Source organism: Catharus ustulatus, chromosome 2, assembly GCF_009819885.2.
Source record: "Catharus ustulatus isolate bCatUst1 chromosome 2, bCatUst1.pri.v2, whole genome shotgun sequence".
In the NCBI taxonomy this organism is placed as follows: Eukaryota; Metazoa; Chordata; class Aves; order Passeriformes; family Turdidae; genus Catharus; species Catharus ustulatus.
The window spans coordinates 97,592,341-97,617,822 of record NC_046222.1 but is presented as its reverse complement, the minus strand read 5'-3'; the positions used below and the strand labels follow the sequence as shown (position 1 = coordinate 97,617,822).

The window sequence follows — 25,482 nt, the reverse complement described above, 5'->3', positions numbered from 1 at the left end:
ACATCAGATAAGGTGCACCGGACTATAAGGCGCACTTCTGGTTTCAGGGGAAAATTTTAGTCAAAAGGGTGTGCCTTATAGTCGTGAAATTACTGTACATATGCTATTATTTCCATACTGATTTCAAAAAGGATTTTAAACTAATGCAATGAGTGGAATGGTAGTACTCATTACAAGCCACAAGTTTCTGAGGTACAAAAGCTTGATTGCATTCTGCCATGAAAGGTATTTGCACACCCAGAAGTTGTATTTAGAGAAGTTGAACACGGTAATAACCCTCACTAGATAGCACTGTTGGATCCAAAGAAACCACTATCATATGCATCAGTTTCTTCATTATGTGATCTAATCAAAAGATGAACAAGGATTTTGCTTTCCCCAAGATGCTGGTTACCAAAATATGAAAAAGTAGCAGATCTACAAATGTATTTGAGTAAAAAAAAAAAACAAAACCAAACAAACAAAAAAACCAACAACAACAAAAACCCCACAACAGAATAAATTTATGCTTTACAGCAGACACAAGTATCTACCATCTGCAGCACACACATTCAATGGCACCAGGGAAGAATTGGGTCCCAAAAGGTGGCACAGCGGTAAGGTGAAAAGCTGACCTAACTAATAAATAGAGGAAATCACTGAAATCAAACAGTTTTACATCAAAGTGCTGATACTGCAAATAATTCAATAGAGGGCACATGGATCCATTTTCCTCAAACAGAGACTGTTTGCTTGTGACAGCTGCCAGCTTCATGGCCTTCTCCGACCTGTAACCCTAACACAAGTCTTCCTTCTCCATATAAGCAAACACAGGTGATTCTTCTTCTTCTTGTCCCATGCTCTGCTCCAAGATGTATTACCTGACACCTGAATTACCTCAAATCAGGGACTTGGATGGTTCACATTACTTGGGTTGCAGTAGTGAAAGCTGACACGTTTCTGCAGTGTCCTAGTGGGTGATTCCCTAAACTGTGAGACACCACAAAAGCCTGGGAGATGCAGGACTCATAGAAAACCTCCTGACACACCATTCACCATGCAAAGTCCTGAGGGAACATGGTCACCAAAAGGCTGCAGCAGCCGAAGGGGGCTCTCAGGACAATCGATCTCTATAGAATGGTCCCGGAATCAATCACAGGTGCAGAGCTGGATCCCACAGGGATCATCAAATCCAACCCCCGGGCCTGCACAGCGCCGTGCCCAAGAGCCACACCTGTCCCTGAGAGCGCTGGCCAAAACCTTCCTGAGCTCTGTCAGGCTTGGTGCTGGCACCACTTCCCCGAGGAGCCTGTTCCAGTGCCCAGTCACCCTCTGGTGAAGAACCTTTTCCTGACACCCAACCTCAAACTTCAGTCATTCCCTCGGGCCAAATTCCAATGGCAATCTTTCACTCCGAGATTGTGAAGAAGCTCCTCACCACCAATTTCTCTCTCTCTCTCTCCAGTATGGACTGTAGAGAAAAGTCCAGGACATGTTTATTTAGGGGCGTGTGGAGGCAGGAGCCTGCGCGGGGGGCTGTCCCCGAGGCCGCAGCGCTCCCGGAACGCCGCGCTCGGGCGCTGTTTCCGGGAGGGAAGGAGCGGAGGCGGGGGGCGGGTTTGGGCGCTGCACCGGCGGGCGGCCCGCGGTGCCTCGGCGGCTCCGGCATCCAGAGCGGCGCGGGAGGGAGGGACGATGAACCTGGAGCGGCTCAGGAAGCGAGTGCGGCACTACATCGACCAGGTGGGCTCAGCGGGAGCTGCTGGGGAAGGGGCGGCAGGCCCTCGGGTTTTCCCCGAGGAAAAACCGCTCTCGGCGTGCAGTCTGCAGAGAGGGAGGCCGGGGCGGGGCGGGAAGCGGTGCTGGCCTCTGCAACGCGGAGAGGGCGTAATTTTGTAATTATGCCTCGTTGTCCCTGGAAAGGGAAGCAGCGGCGGTCGAGAGGGGTGCGGCGGGCCGGGAGCGCCGCCTGTGCGGTGTCCGGCGGGAGCCGGGGCCTCCCGGTGGGTGTTCCTGGTTTCTCCCTCGGGTGGAGGAGGAGGAGGAGGGGAGCCGCCGTGGGGCTGCTGTGAAGCGAAGGCGTCCTTGCAGGATTCCGCCCTCTCGGGTTGTGCAATCTGGGCCGTACTTACCTAAGGCAAGGGGAAACGGGCTCTGTTGCACCAGGGCAGGTTCAGGTTGGACATCAGGAAAAAAAAATCTCTTCGCTGAAAGGGTGATTAGGCATTGGAACAGACTTCGCAGGACAGTGGTGGAGTCACCCTTCTTGGAAGTGGGCATGGCACTTGGTGATATGGTTTAGTGAGTCTGGTGGGTTCTGGCAAAGGTCGGACTTGATTATCTTGGGTGTCTTTTCCAGCCTTAATGATCGTTGCAAAGAGGAATGGATTCAGAGAAGTTAGGTTTAGATTAGATATTAAGAACTTCTTTACTGTGAGGGTGGTGAGGGTGGAACTTGAAACAGGATGCCCAGAAAAGCTGTGGGTGCCCCATCCTTGGAAGTGTTCGAGGCCCGGCTGGATGAGGCTTTGAGCAGCCTGGTCTAGTGGAAGGTGTATCTGCCCCTGGCAGGTTGGAACCAGACAATCTTTAAGGTCTCTCCCTAGCCAGACCATTCTGTGATTCTCTGCCTGGTGATTAAGCTGCCCATCACACTCCTGCAATGCTGCAGACGGCTCGTAGGAGGGCAGGGTTGTTTTCATTTGTTGATGGATTCAGCAATTATGTTGCTGCAGGGCAAAAAAAGAAAAAAAAAGACACAAGAGGAAAAAATGCATAAATAAATTAGGTTAAATGTTGCATAAACTGTTCTGCTCTCTTTCCAGTTCAGACTTGGTGCAGGCATCACTGCTGAGAAAAGCACACCCCTTAAATCAGCAAAGGGATTTCTCTGTGTGGCCAGCAAGTCTGACTGAAAGGCTGATTAGGGATCTAAGCTAATTTGGTAGGTTTGATTAGTTTGGTTTGCTGTTCTCATTTGTGTTAAACTGTTTCACCAAGCTGCTTTGCCACACAGCTGTATAGACAGCTGTGCACTTCTGAGGAAGGGGCATCAGGAGGAACATGAAGTTGCTTTTTTGTGTAATAATATGGCATCCTATAGTACTGTAAAACTGCTGAACAGAAGTCATGCAGTGCCTTGTTGGCCAAGATTATACCTTTCTTTTGTGGTGTTGAGATAATAATTTAAATCTCTTTTCTTGTAGACAACTATTAAATGTGTGTGGGGTTGATTTGTGGGTTTTTGTGGATTTTTTTCCCCCTTGGGAGTGCAGATTGAAACCAAATTATTTTCTTGACAGATTTGCTGGGTATTATAAATCTCCATCAAGTAGGAAATGTAGGAACACATAATAGAAGAGACCACTTAGGTCGTGGAATGTGCTTTATGAGGATTGGGGTAACATCAGTGTGTGCATTTCAGAACAGGCTGCCAGACCTGTACTCCAAAAGCATAAAACAGTCTCTGAGGTTCTGAACAAACTCAACAACTGCAATAAATGGTGCAGGAGAGGAGAGAATCCATCAAGGCTTTCTTAGTCGTCAGAGAATCAGAGAATAGGTTGGAAGGGACCATAAAGAGCATCTAGTTCCACCCCCCTGCCAGGGGCAAGGACACCTTCCACTGGACCAGGCTGCTCAGATCCTCATCCAGCCTGGCCTTGAACACTTCCAGGGATGGGGCATCCACAGCCTATTTGGGCAGCCTGTTCCAGTGACTCGCCACCCTCACAGCAAAGAACTTCCTCCTAACATCTAACATCTTCCTCCTAACATTTACTCTCTTTTCAGTTTTATTCCATTCCCCCTTGTCCTCTTGCTACATGCTCTTGTAAAGTCTTAAAAATCCTTGCAATGGGATGGTATTTTTAAAGTGTCCAGCATATCCTAGGAATTAGGCTTCACTGCATGGAATGGGATAAAAAGGAACAGCAAGAATTCCTGGTGATCTTCTCAGGAGATAATCCCAGCCAGGTCTGTGAGATTTTGCCTGGCACCCCAAATCTGGTGGCAGGGTTAGTGGGATATACCTGCAAATTCTACTTCTGTCTGATCTCTGGTTTTCACCACTCTTACTTATTTTCTTACCTATTTCGCTCATTTATACCAAACTGGAGTCTCAAGAGTGAAAATGTGTATCCAAGGATAAGGGGAAATGCAGGCAGGCACTATGGATTTATGTGACTTGAAGCATCTTGGCTGAAGAATGAACATTTCTTGATCAGAGATGGTGCTGCTGAAGTTACCTGAAGTAATGTTGGTGCCCTTTTTTAACATATAGTATTCTCTTTCTTCTAAAATGTAGCTTTTTGGTTTTTTTTAACTGGAGATGGGGATTCTTGCTACTTTTCAATGTTGGCAGTTCAACTAATGACCTATTTGCCATACTTACACAGCACATAACTTTGGTCAAAGATACCTACATTTTATTGAAGATAAATGAACAACTCCAAATTACTTTTGGATATTCCTTGGAGGTTACAGTATTGGCCCTTTAAAACTATTTTCTAAAGTTGCAAAGATCTGAAATATGAATCGCCATTCATTAGAGACTACATGCACAAGATATTAAATCTACCTGATGTACAGTGTATTTCAAAATTATCCAGAAAAGCTAACCCCAAAGGAATGCTAATTATTTCTATCGTGCTTTTACAGCAACAGTATCAAAGTGCCCTGTTTTGGGCTGACAAAGTAGCTTCACTCTCTCATGGTAAGTGGTTGCTTTTTACATTGTATTTTATTAACTTCTTTCGGATAGCATTCTGTTTTGGTGGGGTTTTAGTGCTGTTTGGTTAAATGTTGGCATTTTGAGTTTGTTTTAGGTGCATTTTTGTGATCTTTGGAATGCTGTTCTCCTAAATAGAGCAGAGCTCATCTTCCTTCCCTTTTGAACATTGTGTTAAAATTCATGTTTGAACAAACCTTAAGGTTTGCTTTCCTTAAGAAACAGTAAAAGAGCAACAGGAGACCATGGTGGTTTCCCACAGGACTCAGGGTTGCCCTGGGTGACAAGTACAATGCAAGTTTACATTGGGAGGGAGTTGTTGCTGTCCATGGCACTAGCACTTACACTTCCTAAAGTGGTTCCAGGGACTTGATCCCACAAAGGCTTTGGTTGCCAGTAAGGAGGGCACTAAGCTGTGCTTCTGAAATTGCAACTTCAAGCTATGGAAGTCTAGTGCTTTCACTGTTGTGAGGGTCCCACTGATCATTTTATTGAGAGAGGCATTTATGGGTTGTTTTTTTCTGTCCTATGTCCAAGAGCAGGGTAACCTGCAAGTGCTGCTTTTTTAATCTGCATCATTGTTGCCTCCTTCTCGTGATACACCTCTATTATGACATTCTTTGTATTCACTGTCCAGTGCATTATCTGGAGTCTTTAAAGTTAAAATCTTTTCATTTTAATCTCTCACTGATAGTGTAAATACTTTATACATATTTATTACACGTATTTATACATATTTATAAATTAAATTTTATAACTCAGTAGGATGCTAGAGTAGGGGGAAGATACTTCTCTAGTGAAGCAGAAGCAAACATTGTGTATTAAAAGGTTTGAGGCTATGTTGTAAAGCAATGGTTAATGCTTTTGTTCTTTTATTTTAGAGGAACCACAGGATATCTATTGGTTGGCCCAATGTCTTTACCTAACAGCTCAGTATCATAGGGCAGCGCACGCCCTTCGATCACGGAAGTTGGATAAGGTAAGTCATTTTAGTCAGACATGCTACTGTTATCCCTCTGTTAAGGCTCTGCTGCTAACCATAGTGACTTCTTCACCATCACAGGATTATGTTTATAAGAGAAGTAATTAAGAAAGCTGCATTGTTTATTTTATAAGGCCGTGTGTTCAGTCAATCAGGTTTAATGGATTGTCCCCAGGTAGGGTCACAAAAAAGAGAAGGGATTTGAGGATGTAACTATAGCAGGTATGGGAAGGTGAATTGTTACTTCAGATGTAGTTGTTTGAATTTTCTTTCCGCTCTGGTCATGAGTGGTAAAGACAAGAGTCAAGTACAGTAATTTCACGATTACAAGCCACACGGATTATAAACCGCATTTCCGGGGTGTTGGCAAGGTTTAGGTCCTCGTCCATACATAAGCTGCAATGGATTATTAGCCCCGCTTTCGTTCGTAGCGAGGATCCGTGTGCAACTTCCACAAATTTGCCAATTAGTAACAGGATCGCGGCATAGCGGGGTTTACTGGCTCGGGGCGGGGCCAGGCAGGCTCAGCCCGCTCATGGTTGCCGACAGGGCCGGGTGGCCCAACTCAGCGCTACGGCTCAGCGGGGCCACTCGGGGCCGGCCAGGCGGTGCTGCCGCCGCCGCCGCCAGGCTCACTCGCCCCCCCCTCCCATCTGCACCGTGGCGGTGGCGGCGTTTGCTCGCCCTGGCCTGGCTCTGCCCTGCTCCCCCGCGCCGCCGGGCTCCCCTGCGCTGCCGGGCTCCCCCGCGCTGCTAGCCCCGGTTCTGCTGGGCTTCCCCGCGCCGCCGGGCTCCCCTGCCCTGCTGGCTCGGGCTTTGCCACCCGCCCCCTGCACCGCTGGTCCTGCCTCTGCCAGGCTTTCCCACCTCTGCCGGGGCCAGCTGGGCTCCAGCTTGACTTGGGGCTGCCGCGGGCTCTCACTTCCGTGTTGGCAACTTTTAGAATATTGTTCATATATTAGCCGCTCCGGATTACAGGCCGCACTTCCGGGTACGGACCAAAACTGTAGTCAAAATGGTGCTGCTTGTAATCGTGAAATTACTGTAAGTGTCCTTTGAGAATTTAGAAGTAAAGAAAGTGTTACAGGTTTGGTCAGGAAGGAGTTTTGGTGGTGAAAGAGGTGAAGTAGCCATAGAACTGGCAAAGGAGAGAGCAAAAGGGCAGTGTAATCAAACACATTCTCTCTTTATAACTGATGTGTATGAAACTTCTCTTTCAGTTGTATGAGGCATGTCGCTACCTTGCAGCTAGATGTCATGTGAGTACACATTTTAACCTCTACTGGAAACAAACTAAACTAAATAAAAAACACATCTTGGGAAGTTTAGGTACCTGATAGGCAGTGTAGATATATATGTTCTTTGGAATAACAGGTTTACTTTTTCTGACAGGTGATTTCAGTTGGGTCACTGGAGTATCCATTGTGGTGCTAATCTGAAGAAATCCAACTGATCTTTTTTCCCAGGAAATACTCCCCTAATGTTTTGTGGGCAAAGAATGCAAATCATTTTTGTCTCATGTCTTCATCTTTACACTTTTATTTGGTTGATTGTAATCTGACCAGAGAAGATGTGATTTATGATTGTATAACTATAGTTAACAGCTTTATACTTCTGTATAAAATGTCCCACATAAAAGGTAAAATGCAGTGCTTTCAGAGACACAACTGAATCAATTGGTAGATTAAACACAGAAATTTTAAATAGAATAATGTACTGCTTATAAGAACAAGATTACGGTATTTTGTTAAAACTTGTGGTAACTGTTTTTAGAACCATACCTGTTTCTCTGACTGCATAATGCTGAATAATGCATCTTTCTGTACATGCTTTATTTTATAATTTTTGCATATTTTTATAATTTTATCTTTTTTGCATATTATAGATGACCAGTAAAAGAGCAAATTGCAATTATAAAATGACAAATGGTCAAATAAGAAAATGCATGCATGAAAAACCTGCTGATAAACACTGTTTGTTATAACCTATGCCTTTGAAACATGATGCTGTGTTTATTGGTGCTTTATGTACGAATTTTTCTAAACCTTGTGTTTTACATGCGCATGTTTGGCTAGTATGCTGCAAAGGAGCATCAACAGGCCTTGGATATCCTTGATATGGAGGAGCCAATCAACAAACGACTTTTTGAAAAGTACTTGAAGGATGAAAGTGGGTTGAAAGATTCTACCACAGACTGGGAAATGTCGCAGTCCTCAGTAAGTGACGTTATTTTAAAAAATATTTTTGTAGAAAAAAACCTGTGAAGTCAGGAAGTGATCTCACAGCTCTCTGAATCTGAAACTGCATTAAAGCCTTCTCGTTGTATGTAAATGTTGTGTGTTAGCTCACCTGTATGAAAATAACTCAGTATGCAAAAAGAAACAGTGCTTTTCAACAACTTCTTATGATTTTTTTGCAGACACTTTGCAGGAACTTAATGATCTAGCATTGGTTTGTACAGTCTTTTAGCTCATTCTTGATAATGTATGCTAACATTGCTTTCAATTGGGCTGCAGGTTGAGATAACAACGCTAATTTTTTTTTTCTCCTCCGGTTATTTTTAGTGAAATACTTCATAATCACTCAAGTGTTATTCTCAGTGGGACATTCTTTGATCACATTTGTGAAAATTATGTGAAGTAAAGGTGAAATTTTTGAAGCTCAGTGAAAAAATTGTGTGTAGACACAATTTAAAGAGATTGGTATGGTGTGTAGGCTGAAGAGTCTGTGAAGAGTCGTTAGTTTCAGAGGTACAAATTAAAATGTATTAGCTGAAATTACAGTGTAGGTGATTGACAGATGGCATTTTCCATGTATGACTGAAGTAGCAAAGTGGGTTACACTGCTGATGTGAAATGATTTTGAATGCTGGTATAATGGGATCAAAGGACTGTTTAGTCTTATGACAGAGTTGGGTAATGTGTCAACTTTTTCTTTTGGTGACACTTGTGGCCTTCTGACTGAACCGAATACTCATCAAGGGAATTTGGAAAGAATATGTTAGTTAATAAACATTGTAGCACAACTGGTAATTACGGGCTTTCACTGTTTTCTTTTCTGGAATATCTATGTTTTGGATTGAAAACAAGGATATATTTTTCTGTTTAGAACAGTTGAGTTCATTGATTTGGCCTTTTTCATCTCTACTGTTGTCATTCTTGTCTAGCATGAAATGTGTGGTTTAATGGTCAGCTAAGAAGTGTATTGCCTTTGGAAGTGACAATTTCTCTATATTGGATATGAAGGGAATTTAGTATAATTAGGTTACCACTAATTTAGTGTAATTAGGTTACAACTATCAGAGAGCTGGATGCCAGAATTAGAAAAGATAAACTCTGTCCTCCTGTTGTTTATTTCCAGCATGTGTTTGTTTGGCAGTAGATAACCTGACAGAGCATTCTTTGGGATAGTAGGGGCAACCTTTTATTTAAAGCCAGCACTAGGAAACCAGGTTTTAACATACACAAAATACTTTTTACTTTCCAGGGAGCACATTTGATTTGTGCTCAAAACTAAATTGCAAATACTGATTCAGTTTTTAACCTCTAGTCCTGTTTTTCCACCAGATCAAGAGCTCTATATGCCTTTTACGAGGGAAGATCTATGATGCTTTGGATAATAGAACCCTGGCAACTTACAGCTACAAAGAGGCCTTGAAGCTTGATGTTTACTGCTTTGAAGCATTTGATCTTCTAACATCGCACCATATGCTGACAGCACAGGAAGGTCTGGAGAGAAGTATTTCTCAAATATAAGTAAAATTTGCTTGCTTTCTCGAGATGTGTTTTCCTAGATAAAAGTTAAGGCAATACAACAAATACCAGACTTCAAAATGTTAAGAATGAAAAATGTATGAAAAGAGTGAAAATTACAATTTGCGCAAATTTGCATTTGAACTTTTGAGTCCTGCAGTGCTAAGAGTTGAAAGAAACACAGTAACACAGCTGTCCCGCTTGTTAGCTCCTGAAGCTCTTCTGCTCTGCCCAGCCCAAACAAAGTTTTGTCCTGTGTTCTCAATTTCACAGGCTTTGAACCAATGAAACCCTCCTGGGGTTTGCTTAGGCATTAGTTAATAGAGCATTCTGAGTGATAACATTTGACATATGGAGTAAATAAAAATAATGGTGTGTTATTTAATCTTGATTACATTGTATTTGAAAGAGCAGGAGGAATAACTAATAAATCCTTAATTTTGAAAATCAGTAGTATTATCTGTTTCAGAGTATCTGTGCTGTTATAGTCCTTGCAGTTGGGATGATCATCATAAAATCCTTTGCATCTCTAAGTTCTTGAAATGTTGGATCTTGCTGTTTCTTCTGTAATATGACCACTTCAATGTTTTTTAATTCATATAGAAAAAGAACTGCTTGACTCTCTACCTCTTAATAGACAATGCACAGAAGAAGAAAAGGAATTGCTTCACTTTTTATTTGAGAATAAATTGAAAAAAGTAAGTCCCAAAAATCTGGAGAACTGATTGAAAGCCTTGACTTTGGGTGTAAATTTTCTTGGATCCCATTTATTCTGAGTATTAAAATAAATACGGACTTCATAATTTTAATTTTTTTTATGCAGTACATCTCACTTTATGCAGTAGTGTAACTGTTCTCTGCTGTGGTGAAAACTTGAAATTCTGATTTATGTTGTTGAAAATTTATATATTGAGAAATTGCTAGGTGGGGAAAAAGAATGATTAATATAATGTAGACAAAACATCAGTTACCTGAAAAGACTAGATTGTAACAACATAATTCCAGACTATTCTTGTCCAAAGAAGACGTGATAAGGAGTACTAAAAATATGTATTGCTCAGTTTTAATTTCTACAGCCTACATGAAACATATTGACTATGGCAAGCATCTTTTGTATTCTCAATGAGCTTTTAAGTATATTTTAAAGAAGCATTTTACCAAATACAGGTTTTATGGACTTTCAGTTTAAAAATAAAAAATTTAAGAACTTTAAAGCTTCTTAAATATTGTTTTAGGACTAAAAATATTAATACAGATGGTAATCTGATTTTAATTTAGTTTTTGTTTCAAGTGTTGTTTCGTTTGTCTTTCAGTATAATAAACCCAGTGAAACAGTGATTCCTGAATCAGTAGATGGTCTTCAGGAAAACCTGGATGTGGTAGTATCCTTAGCAGAAAGGCATTATTACAACTGTGACTTCAAAATGTGTTACAAGCTTACTTCAGTGTAAGTGTACAAAGCAACATTCAGGTTTATTTCTCATATGGCAGAGTGTAATAATTATGCCTGGATTATTTATTATTACAGCAAATATTGTTGTTCAATGGGTAAACATACATAATAATTGGATATGTATTGCTGTAATATATATGTCGTGTTATATATGTCTCCTTTAAAATGTGCAGTTTGTGTCTGGCAAGACATGGTATTTTTATAACACATATCAGAAGTGTCCAAAGTAAAACTCAGCTCAATCAGCACTCTGCTGAACCTACCTTCATCTATCCTCTTCCTTATTCTGGTACCTTCAATTTTGTGTGCTTTCTACCTACTTCTTGTTTGGCCTTCAGAATGAGCTGGTTTGAATCGGTTGGTTAGTCAGGAATTTTGATTTCTCTGGCCAATTAACAGTTACAATGTTATTGATAATGATTGAAAGATATTATTAATTTAAAAGCTAGCAGGTTATTTCTAATTTTGATGGCTGATTGTTGTGTATCAGTTGTTACACAGCCTGGGCACATGCTGCTGCTCGAATCAGAGAGGTCAGAACACTACCATGGTTTGCTTCTCAGCTACTGTAGGTCTGGACTCATGGATGTGTTTCTGAGTGCCAGAGGAAACAAAATTTTACAACTGAGCTAAATGTGACTCTGAAGGGATACTGCCTGGTGTTAACCTCAGGAAGTTGAGGACTATTGCCTGAAAGTTGCTGTCAAATGCATGAAAAGATGAACAGAAATGTTGTTTTTTGTTTGCTGGTTAAATTTGAAGTGACCTGCAAAACAAAAAAGTGTTTTATTCTGATTTTTCTGATTGTATATTCAACTTGAAAGAATTTTCTGTTAGGCTAAATTAACTGTTATATTTCTGGTCTGAAGAGAGCATTTATTATGCTGTTAATAGTTGTCTTTAGTCACACATAGTTGTGTAATGCCTGAAGTGGTAATTAACTAGAACATTACATGCTATACAAGCAGTTCGCTTTTAACACATTAAAGTTTTTGAAATGTGCGTTACAGTTTTTTTAACTTTTTTTTTAGAGTGATGGAAAAAGATCCCTTCCATGCAAATTGTTTACCTGTACATATAGGGACACTTGTGGAGCTTAACAAAGCAAATGGTAAGGAACAAACCATTTAATACAACTTAACATAAGGGTGTAAAGCCCCAATTTTAATTAAGAATTAAAGATGCCAAGAAACCTCCTTATATACCATTTGAAAAATTACACGTATTTTTCCTCCTACCTGCTGTTAACAGAAAACAGTGTTAACTGGTAAGGAAGGGAATTTCAGAGCTGACAGCAGGATTGAGGGTTAGGGGGAAGTAGATGTGCAAAGAATTCGTGGTCATGAGTGATACTGTCTTTTAACCACTGAACTGTGTGGCCAGGAGGCCCATGAGCTACGCTGCCTCGTCCCTGTCATTGTGATTTCTGTTTCCAGGTGATCTGTGTACAGCATCTGGCCGTACTTCTCTGCTCAACAATAAAATATACTAAATTAAACTAGAAAGAACTCTTCAGCAGTTGTGTATGCTTAGGTGGACATAATTATTCTGTGATAGAAAAAATTCTAAACTCTCCTTGCCTTTGCTGTTGTGAAGGCCTCTCTTTAGTTCAAACAAATTAATAATCATGCAACACCTTCATTGGAATTACAGTATTAGCTTACTTGCAGCTGGGGTGGCTTTTTCCCATTCCAGACTGCCTGTAAATCAAGTGAGCAGCTTGAATGTCTTTGAAATCAATTGGTAAAATAGAATAAAGAGCTCATATGCTGTGCAGTCTCTTGGGATGGTGCATTATATATACATAGGTCATTAGGTGTACTGGTACTTCTTGGTGATTAGTGAATGGACCTCCCAGTTATTTTACAGTCAAGTACATCTGAAAATGGGGCAAGTAATCTGATTTTTCTTCTAAATCTGCCTTGAGAAGCATTGGGTACAAAAGTTACTATTTTGTAAGCCAGTTGTAATTATTTTTTTTTCTGGAGCTGACAGTTGACACAAAATGCTCCAGGGCAATCTCATTGATTTAAAAGCACTGTGCTCTGAAGAAATAGAAACTTTTCATGCTGTAATGCTATTTCCTTTGAAATCGCATAGGTAATAGAATTGTTGTCCTGTAGCTGATTACTGCTGCTATTATTAGAAAATCTGTAGTAATTCCAGTAAATAAAATTATTATTTTTACTAAAAAAGTAATCACTTGGAATTATTCCAAATAATATAATAATTTATTTGCTTTTGTCCTATTTTCAGCATATTAATACACAGGACTCTACTTTGAAATGGATCTAGCCAGTATGTTATTCCTTTTAGCTGTAGGAAGTTGAATAGTGTTTTACCTTGACAAGGTACATTCAAGTGTAATACTACTGGCATTTATTTTAATGTTTGTTAATGACCTAAGTTGTTGCAGAATTCTTAAAGGGTGGGAAGTAGAGCTGCTTATTTGTGTGCTGTGAGGACTTATGGGTTGTTTTGGTTGGGTTTTCTTTAGCTAATTGCAAAACAATCTATTTTGGGGCAGTTTGAAGCATTGCCACTAAAAGAAAACATTTTGTTCACTTGTCGATTAGTAATGTTAGATGTTCTGTATATTTTGTATGGAAAGCTAAAAGACTTGAAACATCTAAATGTTTTAGTATGTTTTAATTTTCTTTTCTTGTTTCTTCCCACTATGTAGAGCTTTTCTATCTTTCTCACAAACTGGTGGACTTGTACCCAAATAATCCTGTAAGTTGTTCTAAGTTTTTGTTGTCAGGTAGTTTCTTTTTTAGGTGAAAGCACATAAAAGTTATTATGTATTAGTTTGAGCTACAGAATTCAAAATCTGTTTCTGGATGAAGCTTGTAGAAATGGTTCACTCCTTTTATTTTCTCTGCATTGTAATTTCTTCATGCCAAGTTTATTTTTATAAAATTAAGTACCTGTAAAAGGTATTCAGTGCAAGTTATTTACTTTGATTAATAATTTAAAACAAATGCTTCAGTAGCAAATGTCTACATGTCTCTGAGCAACCTCTTCCAGTGTTTGATCACCTTCACAGTAAAAATTGTTTTTCTTTGATTTGATCTTAATTTTCTGCGTTGCAACTTGTACCTATTGCTTCCTGTGTTATCACTACACCCCTGAAAACAATCTGGCTCTACCATTAAATAATTGAGGAGAGCAGTAAGCTTTCCACTTTCTTCTCTTCATGAGACTGAGAAAGCTCCAGTTAGAAAGGTACATGCCAGCAGTTCTAGCTTGTCTGTAATACCAAATAATTTGAAGAGCTGACTGTGATTTCAGTGAAAATGTTCCTAACTTCTCTAATTATTATGTCTGCCTCTCTTTTGATGCTTCACTAAAATGAGTGTGATGTATCTAATAACATTCTATTTTGGTTTTAATGTGTAGGTGTCATGGTTTGCAGTAGGATGCTATTATCTCATGGTTGGCCACAAAAATGAACATGCTAGAAGATATCTCAGGTAATAATTTTCTCCTGTTTTCCTTCGTGAATCTGTTGCTTACTTGCTAAATAAACATTTATATTCATGATTGCTTGTAAGCTCATAAAGAGAAGCCTCAATAAACTGGTTACTACTTAAATACTTCTGTTGCCACCCTTTTTTTTGGTATAGCAATTTAGACCTCATCCGTGGAGATACTTTAAAAATGAGGAAGACTTATGTGGTATCTCTCTAGGCAGTCACCTTCCTGTTCTAGGCAGATGTAGTCCCTGAAATCGCTCACGCTGCTGAGCTAACTACAGCTGTACATCAGGCCTCAGTTCTCAGCTGAGGGACACTCAGGCATTCTCCCACGTTGGGGTTTCATATCTGAAAGGGAAGAATTATTTTGAAAATTCTGGCATTTGGTTGTCCAGTTCTTTCTGTGCACATGCAACAGTGGGCTTTTTAGGTTTGGTCAAGCCTGTTTCCTGTATGTGTAGTGAATATCAGCACTGGGCAGCAGGACCTTGCTGTGAAGTAGGGCATTTGTTCTGGTGCTGTAATTTTTCCTGAGACCTTTACAGACTGTATGTGTAAAGATGGGTTAGTCATTTAGACTTTTTAAATGCCTGGTTATTATGAGTGAAATATTTAAGTTCCTTACAAGTAGCACTGTGAAATTCTCAAAGTAGCTGTCCTGAGTGATATTTTTGGTTTTGGTGCTGAAATAAAAAACATCTTTAAATGTACAAGCATCCCTAGACAGCAAGAAAGGATGTATTGAAGAGGAAAAACAAACAAACAAAAAACAACAAACATCAAAAATCAGAGTTGTTCGGGCAAAAGGGAAAAGAGGTCTGGTAAAAGTGAAATAGTAACAAGATGCTTAAATTTTTGAAGAAGAATGATAATGTAATGCTAACAAGGCTAGGGACAGCTGTGGGCTACACGGTAGTTTTTAGAAAAGAAACTTGAATACAGTCAAATACCCATGTATCTTTCACTGCTGTCATGGGTGGCAAGATACAAATGTTTGAATACGTAAAGTTTTGTCTCAGAAGACAGAGAACAAACCACTCTCTAGGATCTCTGATGAGAAATAATGAGTTTAACTGTGACAGACAAAGTTTAGATTATATTTTAGGAAAAAAAAGTTTTTAAGGATAGTTAAGCAATGTGGTATAGTACTCACAGAACATAAATTATCTCCATGTCAGAAACTTTTAAGATAAGACTGGGCTTTCTGATATTCCTGTCAAGTCCACCTTTCTGTAAAGTCTCCACGTGGATGTCTTGATGCTCAGCTTGCAGTTTTCAGCTCAAGACTTGAGTTACACTTTGTATACTTCTCTGATGCAGGGCCTGTGATGTGACAAATGCTCATCTTCTTCAAGGCTAGCACAATCAGATGGCAGAATTTCAACCTAAGTGTTCATTTGGTGTTTTCATGTCCTGCTTCTTAAACTTCTATTTGATAGAATGTATTTATTTCAAAATGTATAGCTAGGATTTTGCAATGAGTTTTGAGTCACTCCTAACGTTTGCCGTATTTTACTCAATTCACCTACTATATAATTGTGTATGTTCAGTAATATCAAATAATTGCTCCTGTCTGTGAACAGTAGCAGAAATAATAAAATCAATTCACAAGAATGTGTGATACTTCTAAGTGCTAAATAGTATGAACTTTTAAAATTAACTTTGTTTACCACTGGTCGTTACAGACAATTATCTTAATAGATACCCAACCATGTGGCATAGCATTGCTATCTAAGTAGTCATCTGAAGCAGATGAAATTTAATTTCACATGTGTTTGCTTGTGACTTGCTCTTGTTTTTAGCAAAGCTACTACACTGGAGCGAACCTATGGCCCTGCGTGGATAGCATATGGACATTCATTTGCAGTGGAGAGTGAGCATGACCAAGCAATGGCTGCATACTTCACAGCTGCACAGCTCATGAAAGGGTCTGTACAAACATCATATTGGGGAAGATTCAAATGAATCCACAAGTAGTGTAGAATATTGACTTACATCCCTTTAAACAGTAGCAATGCATTTACAACAATTATCTGGTAGAGAACAAGGGAGAAAAAAATAGCTTGTGCCAAATAATTTAGCCATCTGCTTTTAGCTGCATTATTTAGGATTACTGTTCTGATTTTATAAGTTCTAAAGTTTTATGTATAGGTAAAGTTTATAAGTTCAAGTTTTATGTATAGGTAATCTACGTTCTACCTGAACATCTTCTGAAATTTGTGAATCATGGTTGTCATACAAGCTCCTCACCTGCTATATAGTAATAGCTTGAACAGCTCTTTATCCTGTAGGAGGGGTTGTAAAATGAGTCGTGAACTAATCTTGTCATATTCCATACAAAACTATCATACCTGATTGTGGTTACTAGTAAATGTACTTCTTTTATTGACTATTTCATCCATATTCTATTTGTAAATTAAATGTATTAATGAAATTGGGGAAAAACGCCATCAGAACTAAACTTAAGTGCTGAGAAAATACACGTGATTGCAGAGCAGGTTACAATTACATATTGGAGTTCAGTCTCTTGTTAAACAGATATGTAAGGTCTTGTAAACTTCGCCTTTGGTTAATAGTCCATTTAAATCAGCTTTTACTTGGTTATACATAAACATATGCAAACAGTTGGCATGTCTTTATAGTTTGTGACTCCATTCTTGACAATCACACAAACATGCACTTTGTTTTATGTTTTTTAGATGTCATTTGCCGATGCTCTATATTGGACTGGAATATGGTTTGACCAACAACTCCAAGTTGGCCGAACGGTTCTTCAGCCAAGCTTTAAGCATTGCACCTGAAGATCCTTTTGTTATGCATGAAGTTGGAGTGGTAGCATTTCAAAATGGAGAGTAAGCTTACAAAATATGATCAAATATTATCTTAAACAGGAATTATTCTGAATTGTCATGTGCCAATATATCCACTAAAGTACTTATATTGAACTATAGTATCTTTTGGTTATAGTTAGATGATGTTCACCTTAAACCCTTGCTTTCTACATTATTCTTCCTTGTTCAAGATTGAACAAGAACAGAATTTAATGCTTGAGGAATATCCAGAGATTTATGCTATCTTCCATGTGCCTGTCATTGTGTAGTTGAATGCCTGAAAAGGCATCTATGTGCACACATACTATAAAATTTTGTACAGCAAAATGTTTTGTCAGCTCAGGAGGTTCTGGGGAAAAAATCCTAACATATATAAGAAGTGTTTAGTCAATATATTTAGTTTTATTCTCTTTTTTTTTTTTTTTTTTAGTTTTGTCTTGTTAGCTCTTAACAATCACAATGCAAAATATAGCCAAATGAAATTACTGGGTTTTATATCTAATTTCACTCATATGATGAAATAATGTCATAGAAATCTTTCTTGAATACATTTTTTCTTATATTGCTAATGAAAAACTCTTCACTAATTTCCTTTTATTTCCCCCCACCCCTTCAATCCTTAGCTGGAAAACTGCAGAAAAGTGGTTCCTTGATGCATTGGAAAAAATCAAAGCTATTGGAAATGAGGTATTTATTCTAATAATATGCAAGCTCATAAATTTGTAAAACTCCAGCAAGTTCTGTAATAGCTTGTGACAAAACATGTTGCACTTACCTTAAGATAAAAATAATACAGTATAATTTTTATTTTAAAACTGTCTTCGATGTTCCTAGGCTGAGATTTAACATGACTTTTTCTAGTTAAGTAGAAAATAAGTTTTGTTAGGTTTGCATCAAGTTTTAACATCACTTTGAAGAAATATTGTTGACTTTGGGGAAGTAAAAAATAGAAAAATAAGTTACTGAATAAATGTTTTGAGCCTGTGTGTTTTGTTAGGAGTTTAAAATGCTTGTATTTTTCTTGCTCATAAACAGAATTCCCTATTCATTTGTAGGTTGGTATTGTTTTTTTAAAGTAGACAAAATTTAGTCACAGTCTAGGAAGCTGCAGTTGTTTGAATTGTTGCATTATTTTGCAGGTAACAGTTGATAAGTGGGAGCCTTTATTGAACAACTTAGGACATGTCTGCAGAAAACTCAAGTAAGCAGAGAGTACTGGAGCTCCACTTCTCTATAATGCTGCACACATGTGTTTTCTCTCCTTTATATCAAGGTTGTGTAACACATGAGAGCAGTGTAGAATTACCCTGTAAGAACAAGATTCTCTAAATCAGCTTGTGAACATAACTACATTAATCACCCCTTATATCCTGTTAAGTAAAAGCACTTAATGTTGAAGCCTTTCTTTAACTATTGATTCTTATTAGGGAATTAGTTGTAGGCTTTTACATGCTTGCATGGGTATGAATTTTAACTCTCTACTGTCCCAGTCCTCGCATACTGAAATATGTCCACTGATTTAATTAACATAAAGGCGGGTTTGTGCTAATTAATTGCTTGGATTAGCACTTACTTTTTTTTACTGAAGAGAAATATTCAGTGGCATTATAACACAGCAAGGGAATCTTACTTTGTCTTTTAGAACAAAACTATTTAAAATTTCATTTCATGTTTCTATTCCATGAACAGAAAAAGTGCAAAGTACATATACAAGCTTTAACAGTTTTAACATAGAGATGTTTCCTCATTAATTACCTTAATCTGACTTTAACCAGTGTTTTCTTTTGTTCAACCAATGCAATTTTAAAAAAAATATTTTTAGTGCTTTTAATTGCTCAATTGGTGTACACTGTAATTTTTGTTTCAAAGCTGCTAATGAGAATGTGATTATGGTAGATGAAAGCTGTACTTCTGCTTTGGCTTTGGTAGTAATTGCTTTGTGCCTGAATCGCCAATTAGTCTTCATTTTCATTATGAAGTAAGGATGTTTAACAGTTACTCCTTGTGCCAAGATCAAACAAAAGGCACTGTTTCTGAAATCTGTTCATGAGTATAATTGCAGGTTTTTAAAAATACTTTTGTTTATAATTACTTTTGTCTTTTTAAAATTTCTGCAGTAAGTTACTAAGTGCTTTGCTGAAGTTCTAACTTTGCTCAAGTTCAGAAATCAAAGCTAAAATATTTTTGCTTGTAAACCTTGTAAACCATCTTCCAAGAAAATCAAGTTGAGAATTTAGGCAGCTGCACATATGCTTTGACATCTCAAAAACTCTATAATAACTAATTTAATAGTGTCAGTAATACATAATATGGCTATTACAGAAAACTTAATGGATAGATGTCTACTCACTAGTATTGTGATTGAAATTTGGAAGCAGTATATTCAAATACAGTGGTAGTCAACTGGATATGTAAATACTTAGTGAAAATGAAATTGAAATCATGTGAAAGGTTTGTGCAGCAAGCAAACGGTTGCATAATTTTTCAGTCTCAGTTGTTACTTGATGCCTTCTACCAACTTCCTGTGTTACTCATTGCATAATTTCATTATCACTTTAGGTGTTTAAATTTCTTGTGAACAGGTGATATCTATCTTTATTTTTAATAATGTAGAACTAGGATGTCAAATGTGACAATTTAATTTCTCAGATCAATGTTGTAGTGTACATTTAATCCTTGTTTTATAAAGTTACATTGACTATTGCATTTGTTATTAAGAGATAATTTTCAAAGACAGGCTGGTATTTGATAGATATCATGGATATGTGTAAACCTCCTTTTCTGATAGAGCATATTGCAAAATGATGAAGCTACCCGTGTATGCAGCTCTTAAGGGTTGTGAGATTTCTGCCCAGAGAGCTTTTCTCAGTTTGAATCATGTGTGATGTAGTCTCATACTGCTCCTTCTCTCCCTCGGGAAGGCAAATGAAAACTACAGAAAGTCAGTGCTACAATGAGCAGCATTAAACATCTAAAGCAATTTACCATATCAAACAGCTAAGATCTCCAAATGGGACCTAGCTGTAGGCAGCTGTTGTGCTACATAAGGAGAAAAATGATTTCTCAGTTACACTGAGGAAGAAAATTGTTGCTATCCATGAGTCTTTTGTACATTCCATTATTATGTTCAGAGTGTGAAGCAATAATTTTGATGTTCTGGCACAATTTTGTTCTGCTTTGCTAAGAAAAATACCCACAGGGTACTGAAAAACACCTTTCACCATGAAGTTTACTAATAGATCTCCTGTACTTAATCCTAACAGGAAGTATGAAGAAGCACTGGAATACCATCGCCAGGCTCTGGTATTAATCCCTCAGAATGCTTCTACTTACTCTGCCATTGGCTACATACACAGCCTGATGGGCAATTTTGAAAGCGCCATCGACTATTTCCACACGGTATGTACTGGCTTCAGCTGAAGGACTCGCCACAGATTCTGTTATTTACTGTTTCACTCTGGTTTGGGTTTACAGCAGAGAAGCAGCTTTTTTTTTCCCCAGCCTCCAAATGAGGTTTTATTTTATAATCTTGTTTTTTACTTAAATCTTTTCTATTTTATTGATTGGGTAAGAAATGGCCTCTTTGGCAAACTTGGAATTGCAATTTACTTTTTATGTACGTAAGCTTCTCATGCACCTGAAATAATTTTAAATACTTCCAACCTAGAAATTTTACAGTAAGTAAACAGCAGCATATATCTCATGAGATGTGAATGATTTCCTGTCTGTATATATGTTCTTTTCTGGTTTTGTTTTTGTGCTTTCCTTGCATACTACTTCAGCCAGTTATATGATGGTGTTATTTTCGTTGTGCAATGCTTCGCTTTTACAGTGAAGACTATCTCAGATGGCATTGTGGAACAACAAACTAACAAACTGAACCACTGCAGACTTAAGATGTAAATTTTTTTTTTGCTGCTAAATACTTTTTACTGTTGTGTTTTTTTAATAGGCCCTTGGTCTCAGGCGAGATGACACATTTTCGGTCACAATGCTCGGACACTGCATAGAAATGTACATTGGTGATTCCGAAGCCTATATTGGTAAGTCTCTAACTTATGTGTCTCTTAAAGGCATCGAGTCCTTTGAGAAAAGTGTGTTATTCTTATGTCAAGAAGAACTGCCTACCACTACCTAATTAACTCACAATGAAGAGGATTTTTTTTTGTTTGGGTTTTTTGGTTGGTTTTTTTAATCGCTAAGTGAGTCAGAACTTAGCAGCAATTGCAGATGACCACTGGTTTTTGTGAGCATCATGAGTGTAAAACTCTCACCAGCATAAAGAAAGGAAACACTTTATCATTAAAGATGTTGATGGTTTCTTTTATAGAAAATATTGATTTGTGGTATCTCAGATCGCAAAGGGAATGGGGGGAAAATTAAACAGAGGTATGGAGTTAGGAAATCAGAGCACTAATGCTAATATTGTTGTAGAGCAAGGTATTTTCACCTTGTCAAAACTTGTCTCTGTGGAGACAAAAAAGGTTCTTCTGACTCCAAAAATACTGCTTTATATATGGTATAAAAGTCATGCATTATATTGCCATAGGTTTAAATTTTCTATTTAAGTTTTTTCTCTGCAAAAAACTTCTATATTTTTCTAGATTTCTGCTTAATTTAATTTAGTGATTTATCTGTAGTGAACACAGTAATGTCCTGTCAAGCATGTTTAGAAGGCTGAAGCCTTAAAAGACGTCTGTGTGCTCCAGTGCTTTTCCTGCAGATTTTTCACGCAATTGAAACAGATGTTTCTTTTCAATATTGTCTTACTCCATATGTAGTCATTTAACACATCTGGAAGAACCATGCAGGCATGTGATATGCATTAATGCAAACCATGCTGTGTGTAACTTAAACAAGAAAAAAAGCCCCTTGGAGAATTGGAAAGGGAATTGGCAATTACTTCTCAAAACAGACTTTTGAATCTGAATTGTGCTTCTTATATTGTGCTTTTTTGAGAAAGGAGGCTGCTTGGTTTTTTCAGAACAACTCATTCAACTTCAGTCATTAAGCAGCAGCTCCTTGATGGTCTGAAAGCAGAGAATTATAGTAGTTTCTGAATGATAGCTTCTTTGAGATTACATTTTTGGGAGTATTCATTTGAAATAAAATAATGGTTTGTCTGTTTTCCTAGGAACAGAGATCAAAGACAAATTAAGATGTTATGACTTTGATGTACACACAGTGAAGACATTAAAGAACATAATTTCACCCCCCTGGGATTTCAGAGAATTCGACATAGAAAGACAAACTCTGGATGAAAGTGGCATAGTAACATTAGAGACATCAAATCAAAGGAAAAGTACAGACACCAGTCGCCCATTGGAAGAAACATTTGAGATTGAAATGAATGAAAGTGATATGATGTTAGAAACATCAATGTCAGACCATAGTACGTGACCATAAATACTGGTAGAGAGTTCATTTTGTCTAACTGTAGTATGTTTGTTTTAGCATTTTTGTTATGGTGTTGTACTCTCATGAATTTGCTATTTTTTATATGAATTCAAACTACTGTGTACTTAACACCGGGAATTTTATTGTTCCTACTTTATAAATATTCCTTTCCTGACAGCACTGTCATGAATTCCCATCTGAATCAAGAAGACCTCATTGCATCGATGCAGGTCATATGCATAGTTGGAATCCAGAGTATTGGCTATTTTGCACATGCCTATGTATTACTGAACATGAATTCAAGTTTTAGACACAACTGCACTTTGGAATTCAAGGGTATCAAGGGACGAAAAGCTTGGGGAGGAGTCTGTATTTTATCAGCAATTGCACACACTCTCACTGTGAAAATCTGTTGGGTCCTGGTGATCCCATTGCTTTTCTATGAAGACCAGCACAGTAGAGTAGAGAAGTTGGGTTCTGTCCCAGTGACAATGGGAATTGTGCTGTGGTTCCACCAAGGGAACTGGAGATGCCCAAATTTCTCTTCCATGTGTTAGAAAATATGGATTGGGCTTTGCATTGAGTGCAAAATTCAATACCAATCCCATATATTGTTAAGCATGAGAAAATAAGGTGAACAAAAATGTTTTACTTCCTATTTCTGAAACAATTCACCCAAGTTACACATTCTCTTGAAAAACATAGTATGAGCCATGAGTCTTAAGTGCAAAAGTATCCAAGTGGAGTGTTGGGAAAATTAATCATTTATGAAGCATGTATATCTCTTGAGCAGAGTCAGGTCCCTCTTCTTCAGTGTGGCTGGCAAAAAACAGTTCATACAAAGGGCTTTCTTTTCTTGGAACCTGGTAATTGGGGTGTGGTGCAGGTGACTTCTTTGAGATAAAGTAGGGATTTTTCCTGGAAGAATCTATAATGAATGTGTCTCAACAGCTGCTCTGTTAGGCAGGTCTCTTCCTTTAAAGAATCTTTTGATAGTTATTTTTACATCTGTGCTTATGTATCCTGAATTACTGTAACCATCTCATGGATAATATGACAGCAAAGGCTTGTTGCTGCACACAGAAGGATATTGCAAATAGATTCTCAAAGATTCTCAAGGAGCCAAACTCCTATTTCTTTGTATCACTATTTTTAATCCAGCATATATAAGTCTAGTTTTCTAGTAAGACATCATGGCAATTTCTAAATGGAAGGTGGCAAAACAGTCTTCTAGAGAATCAGGCCTTTTCTGCTGTCAGACATGGATATAAATCTTGCATTGTTTTCCTCTGTTACTAATTTTTTTCATTGGCAACATGGTTTTAAATATTGATAAAAGTTCATTTTTCTTCCTGCACTCCCCAGTTACAATATGATGCCGTGTCAGCTGTGATGGCAACACTGGCTTATGTTATTCCTGCCTGTAGCAATCTACTGTGCTACTTCCTCAGCTGTGGTAGTACAAATCCTTGTGTGGTTACACTGTGAATGAAATCAGGAAACTGGAACAGCATTTTAAAATATTTTCTAGATCTGATCAATTCTCAGGTTCAGGGAGAGCAAGCTGCTGCTGTGTTACTTGTCATCAGTGGGGCAGAGTGGTTGGAATGGGAGGAAACAGATGGAAAAGTGAGAATGGGCACTGCTGTAAGGGCAGCCTGTCGTGACATTGTGCCTTGACAGGTATCTGCTGAAGGTTTTTTGGCTGGCTGTTGCTGACCTTTGTTTATTGGTATTAAAAATTACCTAGAAAGAAATGTATGCAAAGTGTCCTAGATTGTGAAGGACTCTTTTGGATGTCAGAGGAATTCTTGATACGGCTTGGCTCCAAGCCTGGCAGCTACAGTTGGGTTAGAGCTTTTGAGCTGGCTCATGATGTGTGTCTCAGACAGGGAAAGTTTTTCTCTCCTCTTCTTTCAATGTTTTGACCTGCTCTTGTTCTGTCCAAATCCCTGCCTTTGTAATGGCAGCACCAGCTTGCCCTGGTCTTCTGCACCTCCCATCACCTACCTTGCTCCAGTCCTGCTCTTCCCAGATAGAGCCTGGTGCTTTTCTGGATTATTATGACATTTACCCTGGCTCTAGTTAAATTGAGTACTGTCCTTGTCCTCGTGAGGACTTTGGTTATTAGTTTTGGCCTGACTTGACCTCAGATTGTTGATTCCTGCTGCAAGCCATTTCCATTGCCTCACTTGGCTTCGGCTGCTGGGTACAGGGGTCCACAACTGTCAGGTTGGGTGTCTTATAAATATGTCCCCAAAAGAGACGTTTTTTATACTCTTTCTCTTCCAATGATTAGTTTTGTCCCAGAGTGGGGAGATCTGAGTGTTGCCTTAAAGGTTTTCAGAACAGATATGAAAACCCACAAGGTATTGTGCTATGAATAGCTCAAAAGTTTCTTCATAGGTACTGCTGTCTAAAAGATTTGAAAACAATTAACATGTTATCTTAATTGATTAAAGCTTGGTGCTAAATAATGCCAGTGTTGCAAGCTTAAATCTCATGTGGGCCATTCACTTAAGAATTGACACAATGGTCCTTGTGGATGCCTTCCAACTCAGAATATTCAGTGATTGCAGTTTACTCAGCCTATGCCACCTATTTGTGTTACTTCACATCAGATCATGTATTTCCTTCATGTTGTGGACAGCTGTTTGAGGACTATCAATGCAGCAGGATCTGAAGATTTGCAATGGCCCTGTGCATTGTGAATTGCAAGCATTTTTGCTCCTTCTGTCTAGTTTCAATAGCTCCAGACAAGTCTGTCCTTAAATGTGTGACATGTCCTTATTTTGGAGCATACCTCTGCCACTAATTCTAGATGTAGCCCAAGATACTCCAACTCACACAGGAATTTCAAGAAACTTTTTGGAGCTAGATACT

At 38.5% G+C, this 25,482-nt stretch overlaps 2 protein-coding genes across 2 annotated transcripts in view; both read left to right on the top strand.

The window, feature by feature from the left end:
• Positions 1 to 1,599: 1,599 nt before the first annotated feature.
• Positions 1,600 to 25,078, top strand: CDC16 (cell division cycle 16). The gene is made up of 18 exons (XM_033052934.2): positions 1,600 to 1,722; positions 4,639 to 4,693; positions 5,590 to 5,687; positions 6,911 to 6,949; positions 7,766 to 7,906; positions 9,257 to 9,416; positions 10,046 to 10,140; positions 10,756 to 10,889; positions 11,927 to 12,006; positions 13,579 to 13,628; positions 14,295 to 14,368; positions 16,174 to 16,299; positions 17,071 to 17,223; positions 17,826 to 17,889; positions 18,342 to 18,403; positions 20,466 to 20,601; positions 21,155 to 21,245; positions 22,337 to 25,078. The coding sequence occupies exons 1-18, from the start codon at positions 1,675 to 1,677 to the stop codon at positions 22,600 to 22,602; spliced, it is 1,872 nt and encodes a 623-aa protein (XP_032908825.1). The 5' UTR covers positions 1,600 to 1,674; the 3' UTR covers positions 22,603 to 25,078.
• UPF3A (UPF3A regulator of nonsense mediated mRNA decay) overlaps positions 22,527 to 25,482 on the top strand; it is a 30,088-nt gene continuing 27,132 nt past the window's right edge. The window contains exon 1 of the mRNA XM_033052940.2: positions 22,527 to 22,594. The gene's annotated coding sequence lies outside the window, so the exon portion shown is untranslated. The remainder of the gene's footprint in view (positions 22,595 to 25,482) is intronic.